The sequence below is a fragment of the Vespa crabro genome, chromosome 25 (genome assembly GCF_910589235.1).
Source record: "Vespa crabro chromosome 25, iyVesCrab1.2, whole genome shotgun sequence".
In the NCBI taxonomy this organism is placed as follows: domain Eukaryota; kingdom Metazoa; phylum Arthropoda; class Insecta; order Hymenoptera; family Vespidae; genus Vespa; species Vespa crabro.
Window position 1 is genome coordinate 1,519,509 of NC_060979.1, and position 13,352 is coordinate 1,532,860.

At 22.9% G+C, this 13,352-nt stretch overlaps 1 protein-coding gene across 1 annotated transcript; it reads right to left on the minus strand.

Moving 5' to 3' along the window:
* Positions 1-412: 412 nt before the first annotated feature.
* LOC124432466 (odorant receptor 67c-like) lies at positions 413-5,246 on the minus strand. Its single transcript, XM_046981447.1, has 6 exons — positions 5,243-5,246; positions 4,801-5,086; positions 4,119-4,218; positions 803-913; positions 569-724; positions 413-463 (listed from the first exon to the last, which is right to left on the minus strand). Exons 1-6 carry the CDS (start codon positions 5,244-5,246, stop codon positions 413-415), a joined length of 708 nt encoding a protein of 235 aa, XP_046837403.1.
* Between the last annotated feature and the right edge of the window lie 8,106 nt (positions 5,247-13,352).

Genomic DNA, 13,352 nt, shown 5'->3' on the forward strand with positions numbered 1-13,352 from the left:
AAATTAATAAAAGTAATTTAATAAAATTACATGGGTACACACGTATTTATTTCAATTTTTCTAATCAATTTTTTTTGTACTATTATTATTATTATTATTATTATTATCATTATTATTACTTTATTACATGTACGTTTGAATCGGAAATAATCGGTCAGATTTTTAAAGAAAAATGTCAACTGGCACAGTTCTCTTACATTTGATAATAAATTTTTTTCATGAAGAAAGGAACTGAAAATTTTGATCGATTTTCTTAGAATTGTAATTATATATTCTATAACGCTAATACAAGTCAACGATATATAAACAAAACCATTATTCTTTCTACGTAGGAAGATGAATTAAGAAGAAAAAAAAAAAAGAAAAACAAAAAGAATTTGTTACTACGTAATCCATTTCACTTTTGTCCTGTTCACGCAAATGTTCGTAATACCGACAAATATCCCATCGAAGTTTTGATGATCTACAAATTTTACAAATAAATATATAATAATAATTATAATGAAATTGACAATAGTATTGTTAATGCAACGAAAATAATTTAAAAATAGATATAAATTATACTTACGTCTGTGAAAACGGTCAAGGATAAAACGGCAAATTTTCCAGATGTTAAATATTGTGGCTTCTTTGTTCTTATCATACAAATGAGAAAAAATTTTGCGTCCATTGCCGGCAAGTTGTACCATTCGTAATTATAAATGGCGTTACCAAACTTTGTACTCTAATCGAATAAAACAAATGACATTAATCGATTAATTGTTATTTCAATTATAATAGAAATTATTGACAATTTATATACTTCCTGAATGAAACATTCGCCGATGAAACAATAAACAAAAAGTGTCCCTGTCACGGAAAACATGTAGAAAACGAATAAGAGAGACGTTAAAATATCCGTCATTTCTGGACCCTAAAAGTGAAAAAAAGGAAAATGATCGATTATTTATTGTCATATAAATTAAGGACATACATGATCATTATTGAAACAAAATAAAGAAAAAAAAAAAAAGAAGTCAATACAGTGTTATTTGAATGGAAATATTATTTTATTTAATTTTTGATATATTCTACGACATGAAGATAATTGAAATTAAAAAATACGTAATTCAAATGGTAAATAATAATAAATATAAAATAATGAAGAAATATCGAAGTAACAAAGAAAATATAACGAAAAAAAAAAAAAATAATTAGATAGGAAATAAAAAAATAATACATAACAAAATAGTACATAAAAATGATGAAAGAATTAAATGATTGAAGCAAGACATCCATAAAATGAATGGTTTATTAAAGAAATAATAAAAATAATAGATAGTTTTGTAAAAAATCAATTTTTTATAATACATTACAAAACGCAAAAACTTGAATGCGTATACAAGTGTGTGTATGTGTACGTGTATGTGTGTATGTGTGATTGAAAATAAACTATAAAAATTAATTATTAAACTTCTAAATAAAATAATTTAACATTGTTTATATATTTTTTTTGGATAAGAAAAGAAATCAATTTGTTTCTTACATTTTTCTTTTTTTTTTTTTGAATGCAGATAGTAATGAAGGATATCCATAAAAAAAAATGGCAGAGTTATAGTGATAATAATAAATAATGTATTTGTCTCGTTCAGGTAATATTCTTAAATCGAACAGCAATATCATCCAAATAATTTTTCATTTCCAATTTAAATTGTTTTTCATTTTATCGCTATTCTGGAAAACTAATATGTGCAGGTTCACACATATAGTTTGCTAGTATGACAGGAAGTATTAATAATAATTGCCGTTTACTGAGAATGTAAAGCAGAATGTAAAAAATCATATGCAATAAAGTAATAAGGGATCCGTCAGTAAGGTAGATATAAATACAACAATAACGCATATTATTATTATTATTATTATTATTATTATTATTATTATTATTATTATTATTATTATTATTATTATTATTAATATTATTATTATCATCATTATTATTATTATTATCACTATTGTTATCATTACTATTATTATTATTATTGTTAATATTATTGTTATTATTATTGTTATTATTATTATCATTATCATTATATTATTATCATCATTGTTATTATTACTATTATTATTAATATTATTACTATGCTATTACTATTATTATTATTATTATTATTATTATTATTATTATTATTATTATTATTATTATTAGTATTATTATTATCATCATTATTATTATTATTATCACTATTGTTATCATTACTATTATTATTATTATTGTTAATATTATTGTTATTATTATTGTTATTATTATTATCATTATCATTATATTATTATCATCATTGTTATTATTACTATTATTATTAATATTATTACTATGCTATTACTATTATTATTATTATTATTATTATTATTATTATTATTATTATTATTATTATTATTATTAGTATTATTATTATTATTATTATCACTATTGTTATCATTACTATTATTATTATTATTGTTAATATTATTGTTATTATTATTGTTATTATTATTATCATTATCATTATATTATTATCATCATTGTTATTATTACTATTATTATTAATATTATTACTATGCTATTACTATTATTATTATTATTATTATTATTATTATTATTATTATTATTATTATTATTATTATTAGTATTATTATTATTATTATTATCACTATTGTTATCATTACTATTATTATTATTATTGTTAATATTATTGTTATTATTATTGTTATTATTATTATCATTATCATTATATTATTATCATCATTGTTATTATTACTATTATTATTAATATTATTATTATGCTACTACTATTATTATTATTATGATAATTATTATTAATATTAATATTATTATTATTATTATTATTATTATTATTATTGTTATTATTATTATTATTATTACTATTATTATTATCATCATCATTATTATTATTATCACTATTGTTATCATTACTATTATTATTATTATTATTATTGTTATTATTATTATTATTATTATTATTGTTAATATTATTGTTATTATTATTATCATTATCATTATATTATTATTATCATCATTGTTATTATTACTATTATTATTAATATTATAATTACTATTATTATAACTTTTGTTATTATTATTACTCTTATATTATTATTAATATTATTATTATCATCATTATTATTATTATTATCACTATTGTTATCATTATCATTATTATTATTATTATTATTATTATTATTATTATTATTATTATTATTATTATTATTATTATTATTATTATTATTATTAATATTATTGTTATTATTATTATCATTGTAATTATTACTATTATTATTAATATTATTACTATGTTATTACTATTATTATTATTATGATAATCATTATTAATATTAATATTATTATTATTACTATTATTATCAATATTATTATTACTATCATTATTGTTATTATTATTATAATTATAATTATTATTGTAATTATTGTTACTATTATTATTATTATTACGTTTTACCATTTATTATCATGTTTTCTTTTTTTTTTTTGGTAATAATAACCACAAAAATTTCAAATCTATATGATAACTTTCTTATGATCTAATGAACCGAGAGATTTCAAAATTTTCCTTCATTATCTGAATTACATTTAATTAATATTAAATTGACTTAATATACAATTATATTAAGTTGACTTGGTTTTTTTGCTATTTTTTTTTTTTTGGACGAAAGAACATTTTATTTTATCGAAGAAGCAATAAATGATGAAAGTAAATATCCGCCATTTTGAAAGTATAATTTCAAAAATTCGACAGAATAAGAATTTATTTTACTTTTATATATTTAAAATTATTTATGAATGAATTAGTTCCTTTTTTATTAATAAATGATCATGGCAATTATTGTAAGTAACGAATTTTGCTTGTACCTATGCCAACGTCGTTTTTCCGTCATTTTTTATCAGTTTTGAAGAAGAAAATTATCAATTTAATCTTTAAAGTAAGTACTATCAAGTAAAGATGATTAAAAAAAATTATGTAGATTAGTTAAAAATAAATAAGAAGTATAGAAAATAGAAAGAAATATTTTTTTTTTGCTACGGAGTTATGTATTTCCTTAAAAAGAAAAAAAATATGTGTTTTTACCATCAGTAAGTAGTAACCAGAAACACAGATATGAATGGTGGATCCCAACAGTAGCTGCATAATTGGAAAATTAAAGATATCTTCCAATTTTTCCGACAATCTGAAATATTATATTTCATGTAGATATCAAAAATAAAATATTACGATGTAGTTCATTATTATTGTTTGTATTTCACATTATTGAAACAAAATAAAAAAAAAAAGTCAATATAGTATTATTTGAATGGTAATATCATTTCCTTTAATTTTTTATATATTCTACGACATGAAGATAATTGAAATTAATAAATACGTAATCAAATGATAAATAATAATAAATATAAAATAATGAAGAAATAAAAAAATAATACATAACAAAATTGTACATAAAAATGATGAAAGAAGCAAGACACCCGTAAAAGGAATAATTTATTAAGGAAATAATAAATAATAGATAATTTTGAAAATAATCAATTTTTGATAATAGATTACAAAACGCAAAAATTTAAATGCGTATACAAGTGTGTATATGTGTATGTATATGTGCGTATGTGTGATTGAAAATAAACTATAAAAATTAATTGATAAACTTGTAAATAAAATAATTTATCATGGTTTATATGTATATATATATAGACATGTATATACACACACACACACATATATCAATTATTTTTATATAATTATACGATATTTTCTTTACCTTATCAATCGATAATGTCGTAGTACAATGTTCTTCATACCCTCATGATAATTTTTAGAATTATTTAATAATGTCTTCACCTTGTACGACAATATGGCGAACTGTGCAATTACTTGAACAGACAAATTGACGAACATGCAATCGAATCCTACGTAACCTAATATGACACATGGTATGAATATTACTTGATAAGTACACAATAAAGCGTAAATCCTGCTGTCACTTAAATCGACGATATCGATTGTTTTATACGGCAATTCATAACCCATAGAATTATTTTGTTTTCCTGAAAAGTAAAAAAAAAAAAGAGAAAAAGGAACGAAATATTTTTTTTTTCATAAAAAATATTACGATAATATAAAAGAACAAAAACATTAGATTAGATGATTAAAACAAATATTCATAGCGTATTAATGTCCGATACAATGATACATCATATTACTCATTTAATATTACTGGCTACGTATAAGTAATCGATTAATTTAAAATTAAAAATGCACATTGATACAAAGTTTCTTTTTTATTATTTTCTAATCAATTGCGTATTTGCCATGTATTCATGTAATTTTTCAAATCAATGTTCATAAAAATATGCACACAGTGATGAAAATTATAAATCAAGATTAATCTGAAAATCATTGACATTTAGAGACATTTTATTTTTTATGAATTTCTCGATAAATATAAACGAATAATATAATTCGATGGTATAATATCGAATGAATACGATAAATGAATTTGATAAAACTTTCAAGCTTAGTTGGTTTATTATTTTTTCGGATTATTTTTGGTGCATGAACTTTGCTAAAAGCATGTTTCGGTATGACGCATATGTTATTGCCATGTGTCGGCTATTTTTTCAAAAATTCTTTAAGCAATCATTTCAATTGTTGACAATAATTACCAACGGCAATTGATTATGACAACTCAAAAGGAAAATGTGTTGATGCGTTATCATCAAACGCACGATGGCACGTCATTCAACGTTAGATCTGACTTATTTGTCGTGTAAAGTTGATTGGTTCGAAGAAAATCATCGATTAATATAATTTAGTGTTACCGTATAAAATTCAATTTTTATCGACAATAATGATTATCTTAAGAAATTGATCACCTCGTTGATTGGCCAACAACGATGTGCAAATTTTTCCTCGCTTATCTTCTTTCATATTCGACGATTGACACGGAATACAAATAATCGATCATTTAAAAAGTCATTGTCGAATTCTGTAGGTCATCTATTTCGAATATAATCGAATCGAATCTAAATAATAACTGATCAATTTTTTTGAATCAACGTTGGCAATTATTGTTCTTTGGAATTTATCTATTAGATAATCACAAATTTATTGTTACTTTAATTTGCAATTATTGCGTGAAATCCTGATTGAAAATGAAACGACATACAATGACGTATGTATTCGTTTAAATCTCACGAGCTCGAAATTAATTTACTTATGAAAAATATTAAAAATAATTGGCAACTATTACGTGCATGTGTATATTAATGTGTGTTTATATATATATGTGTGTGTGTGTGTGTGTGTGTGTGTGTGTGTGTGTGTGTACATCTATTGGGTTGTTCGGAAAGTAATTTCGTTTTTTTCCCGACAGAGGATTTAATTGTATTTTTTTGTACTTAACTTCACACTTAAGCCGCATAATCATTATATGTTTTGAGAACTGATATAGCAAGGCTTGTGTGTGAAAAAATCCAATTGATTCTACGCAGTAGTTTTTGGTTAGTGCCCTTTTAAATATGAAGATCAATAAGCAGCATTTTCGTCATATTTTACTTTTTTACTATAAAAAAGGTAAAAATGCTATTCAAGCCAGAAAGAAATTAACCGATGTGTATGGAGAAGATGTGTTGACAATACACCAGTGCCAAAACTGGTTTGCAAAATTTCGATCCGGCAATTTTGATGTCGAAGATGCATCACGTTCTGGAAGGCCAGTTAAAACTGATAAAGACACGATAAAGGCATTAGTTGATGCAAACCGACGAATAACAAAACGTGAGATCGGTGAGAGATTAAATTTATCAAATTCAACTGTTTATGACCACTTGAAAGGCCTGAGTTTAACCCCGAAGCTCGATATATGGGTTTCTTATGTTCTCACGGAGAGAAATTTGTGTCGTCGCGTTGACGTCTGTGATTCGTTTCTCAAACGTCACGAAAATGATCCATTTTTGAAGAGCATCATTACTGGGGACGAAAAATGGGTTGTATATAACAATGTCAAACGCAAGAGATCATGGAGCTAAAAAGATGAACCGGCTCAAAACATTTCCAAAGCCAATATCCATTAAAGAAAGGTGATGCTGTCTGTTTGGTGGGATTTTAAAGGAATCGTTTTTTTTTTTGAGATTTTACCGGATGACACAACAATTAATTCGAAAGTCTACTGTCATCAGCTGGAGAAATTGAATGATGCACTTCAACGGAAAAGGCCAGAATTAATCAACAGAAAAGGTGTAATATTCCACCAAGATAATGCGAGACCTCATACAAGTTTGGTCTCTCGCCAAAAACTTTTACAGCTTGAATGGGATACAATGCCACACCCACCATATTCTCCAGATCTGGTACCTTCGGATTATTATTTGTTCCGGTCACTGCAAAATTTTTTAGACGGTAAAACCTTCACTTCAAATGAGGAGATCAAAAACCACCTCGATCAGTTTTTTGCCAGCAAAGATCAAAAATTTGATGAGCGTGGAATCATGCTACTACCAGAAAGATGGCAAAAGGTAATGGCCAATATATAATTTAATAAAATATTTGTTCATTATTACGAAAATTGTTTTTCATTTTTACAAAAAAAAACGAAATGACTTTCCGAACAACTCAATATTAATCCAATAATAATTAAATAGGTTAATGCATAGAAAAAATAATAGTCGGGATATATTTAGTGATAAATCCATAATGGAAATTAATATTAAATATATAAAATATAATGTCACATATAAAGAAGAAACAAAAATTATGAATTACCAATTTGAATTCCTTCGGCAACTCGAGTCACGTAATAAATTAATTCGGCCATTGACATTGAAGAGGCAATTATTACAATAAAATATGGTGGTAATTTAGTATAATTCACGAATGTCAATTTCTGCTCTTTAGTTTCGTATTTCTCAGTCAATGAATATTCCTCGAGTTCTATGAATAATTTACGTAATTCATCTCGATTGATTCTAGCGATTGTTATTTTCGTAAGTGTCATCATTTGTTCCATATTCTCTGCTACGCTCATTACGACAATGTCCATGGTTTTTGGAGACCAAATTAAGTTTGCGACTGTTAGAGAAATATGAAGGAAAAGATATATGGAGAAGAAGAGAAATAATGGAAGGTAATTTTTCAATGGCCAAATTCCCATGCATTTTAAGAATCTTGAACTCCAATTGAATGACCTTCGGACGTTGGCAAATCCTTGTTCCTATAAAAGAAACATTCAATCGATTAATATGTTAGATTGGTTTCAGATTAATTATTTAAATTATGCATTTTACATTATATTATGTAACATATTACAACATACATTTTATTAGAGTACATTTAACCACTTAATTTGTACTAAACAGGACAAACTGTGCACACTCGAGATAATTCGAGCGGCGTTGTATATTTTAGGCTGATATAATTTTACACACTCGAATATAATCGAGAATTGATAATAACAATGTGAAAGCAAAAAAATCTGTTTTTTTTTTCGAAATAGTAATTCGAAAAGAAAGATAAAAAAGTCGATGTACGTGTAACATTGCAATATTCGGCTCTTTTCTGCAATGTAGATCAAAATACAAAATTAAAATAAAAATTTTGATTATTTTTGTATTTTTAAAAATTTTTTTTCCCAAGACAATGTTCTAAATTGTGTTTTTTTTTCTTTTATATAAAAAAAAGTTGATTTATTTTGGCCGGTTTTTTTCAAAAAAACTGTGTGCTAAGGGGATTATATATATTCAATATATTGATATATATTTATATATTGTTATTTATAATTTTACATATATATATATATATATATATATTCTAATATTAAATATATTTAAATCTACATTTATTTATTTGAAAATATATAATTAATGTTCCTATTCTTATTAAATATTAAAATATTGAAATTACTTTAATATTCAAGATTAATAATTTAATATGTTAATATTTTATAATAATATATAATTACGAAATGAGAATTATATATATCAAGAGTATATATATATAGATATATATATATATATATATATATATATATATATATATATATATATATATATATATATATATTTACAATAATTAACTGTTTATGTTACTGGATAATTAAATATTAATTAAAACTGATTAATAATTAATTATTCTTATAAAATTTTAATTTTTATTTTCTAATAATTATTTTATAATCTTATATTTTACCATTCTCTAAATTTTATTTTAAAATGGTGAAAAATGAGAATATAATATATATATATATATATATATATATATATATATATATAAATATGTCTGATAAAAATTTTCGGATAATAAACAGGCCATATTGTTGCACTTCTTATTTTTTGTTTATTAAACGATCTTGAAGTTCATTCAAGTTTAATTTAATTTTTTTTTTCAAATATGAGCCTACGTTTTTTTATATCAGAAATTTATTATTGTAAATAAAAAATGAAGGGAAAATTAATAAATTTTCATATGAAATATTCTTTTTTTTTCTTTCTTATCGAACAACAAAGTTTACCGTGAGATGCTGTTAAATCTTTCACGAAATAATTAACAATAAACGAAGTAATATTTCTATTTTTGAAATCATATGATCACTTGCTAGAACAACTTTTTTTCTTTCAAAAACATCGCTATTCCTAGATATGAATATGTCAACGCATAGTTTTTTAATACACGACGTATGATCCGTAAAAAATTTTATACGACGATTGTTCATCGAATTCATAGAATGCAATTATAAAATTACATCGGTTTATAAATTTTCACTATATTCACGTTCGTATATTCACATAAAAATATATTTCCAAAGAAAATATATATACATATATTTTTTTTAATCAAAAATCAAACGTCAAAGACGGATAGCGCGATACTATAATCGTAGATTACAAACAAACAAACAAAAAAAAAGAAATCAAACGAAATATAAGAACGTAAAGAATAAACAAAATTAATAATATCTGTATGGTTACAAATCAAATTGCATGATGACAAAATATATATATATATATATATATATATATATATACGAGAAATAAATAAATTAATTAAGAAATAAAATTTCACAAAAATAATTTCCAATTGTTATGAACGTTGAACACATTGATCGATGAAAAATTATTTTCGAACACTATAAAGAATATTCACGGCACATATCAGCATCGTATATACGATCACTGTATTATTTGGTACGAGGCTCGTTATACGGTTAAAAAAAACAAAAAAGAAAAAAAATAAAATAAAGAGAGAGAGAGAGAGAGACAAAAAAAAAGAAATAAAAAATAAAGAAGAAACCAAACCGTGCTCTTTATCTTACTTCTATGCTATCCTTTTCCATTTTATCCCTTCGAAGGTTCGCGACAGACTGACGTTAAAAAGGGCGAGCGTCCTCCCTGGTAAACTCCGTTTAAAAAAAGGATGGTGTATGCATCTAAGGGTTGATTGAATAGTTAATCCGAAGTCGACGAAAAAAAAAAGAAAAAATATTGAGAAACAACTCGTCTTTAACTCGTTCTAACAGCGAGTTAAACAGTTACTTTATTACGATCATTGATTACTATAGTTTGATGGTATAACAAAGGGCAGGTGGGGAGTGGGAGGGGGGTAGGATTAGAGTATACATAAAAAATGTATTCTCATTGCTTCGGTTCAACCACATTTTCTCCCCCCTATTTTACAACCCTCATACAAAACTTGTTATAACTCCATTCCATTTATCTGTCATTGAAATTTTTCCTTTTTTTTTTCTTTTCTTTTCTTTTCTTTTCTTTTCTTTTCTTTTCTTTTCTTTTCCACTTCTATTTTTTCTTTTTTTTTAAAAAGAGAATTATCATAGATGTAGAGGAAAAAGAAAAGTAACATTTCACGATAGATTATTATTATTCTTCTTCGTTCGGACATAGTTCAAAGTTTATCATAACTTTTTTTTTGTCTACAATATAAAAATGTTTTCACTTTCTAGTATTTTTCGTTCGATCGTTCTTTCGTTCTCCTTTTGCTTTCAGTTTTGCGTGATACGACGAACGAAAGACATCGATTGTCCTTGAATTAAATGGTGATGATTTGGAAGAAAACAATTTCTTTTTTCTCCACACGGAAAAATGTATTCATTAATTGTCTTTAAACGTTCTCCTTGATTTTCGAAATTTTTACGTTAGGGGTGTAATAGGTGTATTGCTCAAGGACATATATAATTTCTACGTAAAAGAGGTAACTTTTTTTTTTTTTGCTTTAATTATCATTTGTTCTTTCTTTTTTTTTTCACAAGATTTCTTTTTCTTTACTTTTTATATCGTCACTCACTATTTGTAATACAACAATCTCTATATTTTTTCAGATTTTATATTCATTATTTTGTCAATCTAGTTAGATTTTTTTTTTTTTTGTTTTTTTTTTTTACGTAACATTTGTTTCATACGAGCGTTGTTTTTTCCTCAAATTTCCTTTGTCTTTTTTTTTTTTTTTTACTTTTACATCATTTATTATATATATTTTTTCTTTTTTGTTTTCTTTTTTTTTTTTTTTTTTTTAACCAATCTTTGATTTCCTCATTTATCGACATGAAGACTTTTTTTCTTGAGTAACATTTGTTTTCACTTTTTCTTTCATTTTTATAATAAAAAATTCTTTTCCTTTTATTTATTACATTAGTCAATTTTAATTTTATGTAAAATATTATATATAAACGTTTGCACATTTTTATATTCAAATAATTAAAATATATTCAATTTTTTTTTTTTTTTTTTTTTTATAAATTTTGCAGATATTGAAAGCAGGATTTATCATTCTTACGAACAGTTAGATGATCGAGATTGTTAAATAATCGATCCTGAATATTCAATATTTAAATGAAGTTAATATTTATGTAATAATTTTAAACATATAGTTAACAATAAATACATATATATATATATATATATATATATATATATATATATAATTAATATATATAAAATTAGTATATATAATTAATACATAATTAAAATAATTAATATATATAATTAATATATAATTAAAATATATAAATATATATAAAATTAGTTAACAATAAATACATATATATATATATATATATATATATATATATATATATATATTGCAGTGTATAGATAAACATAATCGACATTTACATAACATCTGTAATTGATCAAATAATTAATTTGATTTTCATGTAAGTTCAAAAAAAAAGATCATTTTTGTCATTATCAATTTTGTTGTCGTTTATATATTTAATTTATTAAGAAACAATAATAACAAAAAAGAAAAAAAAACAAATTAGACCTAAATATATTTTTAACTTGGAAAAAATTGATTAATTATCCTTTGATATTCTTATGAATAATAATAATAATTTTCTTTTTCTTTCTTTTTTTTTTTTTCAGACATCTATTGGCATCATGCTCTTATGTAAAATACTTTTCAGAATTATATAGCTATATACTATGTTTATTTGAATTTTACAAACAAATGTTTATTTATTATTATAATTATTATGATGTTTTATGACATGTACGTATGAGAACTAATAATATTAGAAATAATTGATTTTATATTTTAAAAAATTCGTCATGTTCCTACATACAGATTATGATAATTTTCAGAATTATTTAATATTGTCTTCATCTTATGGAACAATATGGAGAACTGTGAATCCAACGTAACTTAATACGATAAAAGGTATGAATATTACTTGATAAGCACAAATCAAAGCGTAAATCCTGCCGTCACTTAAATCGACGATATCGATTGTTTTATACGGCAATTCATAACCCATAGAATTATTTTGTTTTCCTGAAAAGTAAAAAAAAAAAAAAGAGAAAAAGAAACGAAATATTTTTTTTTTTTCATAAAAAATATTACGATAATATAAAAGAACAAAAACATTAGATTAGATGATTAAAACAAATATTCATAGCGTATTAATGTCCGATACAATGATACATCATATTACTCATTTAATATTACTGGCTACGTATAAGTAATCGATTAATTTAAAATTAGAAATACACATTGATACAAATTTTCCTTTTTATTATTTTCTAATCAATTGCGTATTTGCCATGTATTCATGTAATTTTTCAAATCAATGTTCATAAAAATATGCACACTGTGATGAAAATTATAAATCAAGATTAATCAGAAAACCATTGACATTTAGAGACATTTTATTTTTTATGAATTTCTCGATAAATATAAACGAATAATATTATTCGATGGTATAATATCGAATGAATACGATAAATGAATTTGATAAAACTTTCAAGCTTAGTTGGTTTATTATTTTTTCGGATTATTTTTGGTGCATGAACTCTGCTAAAAGCA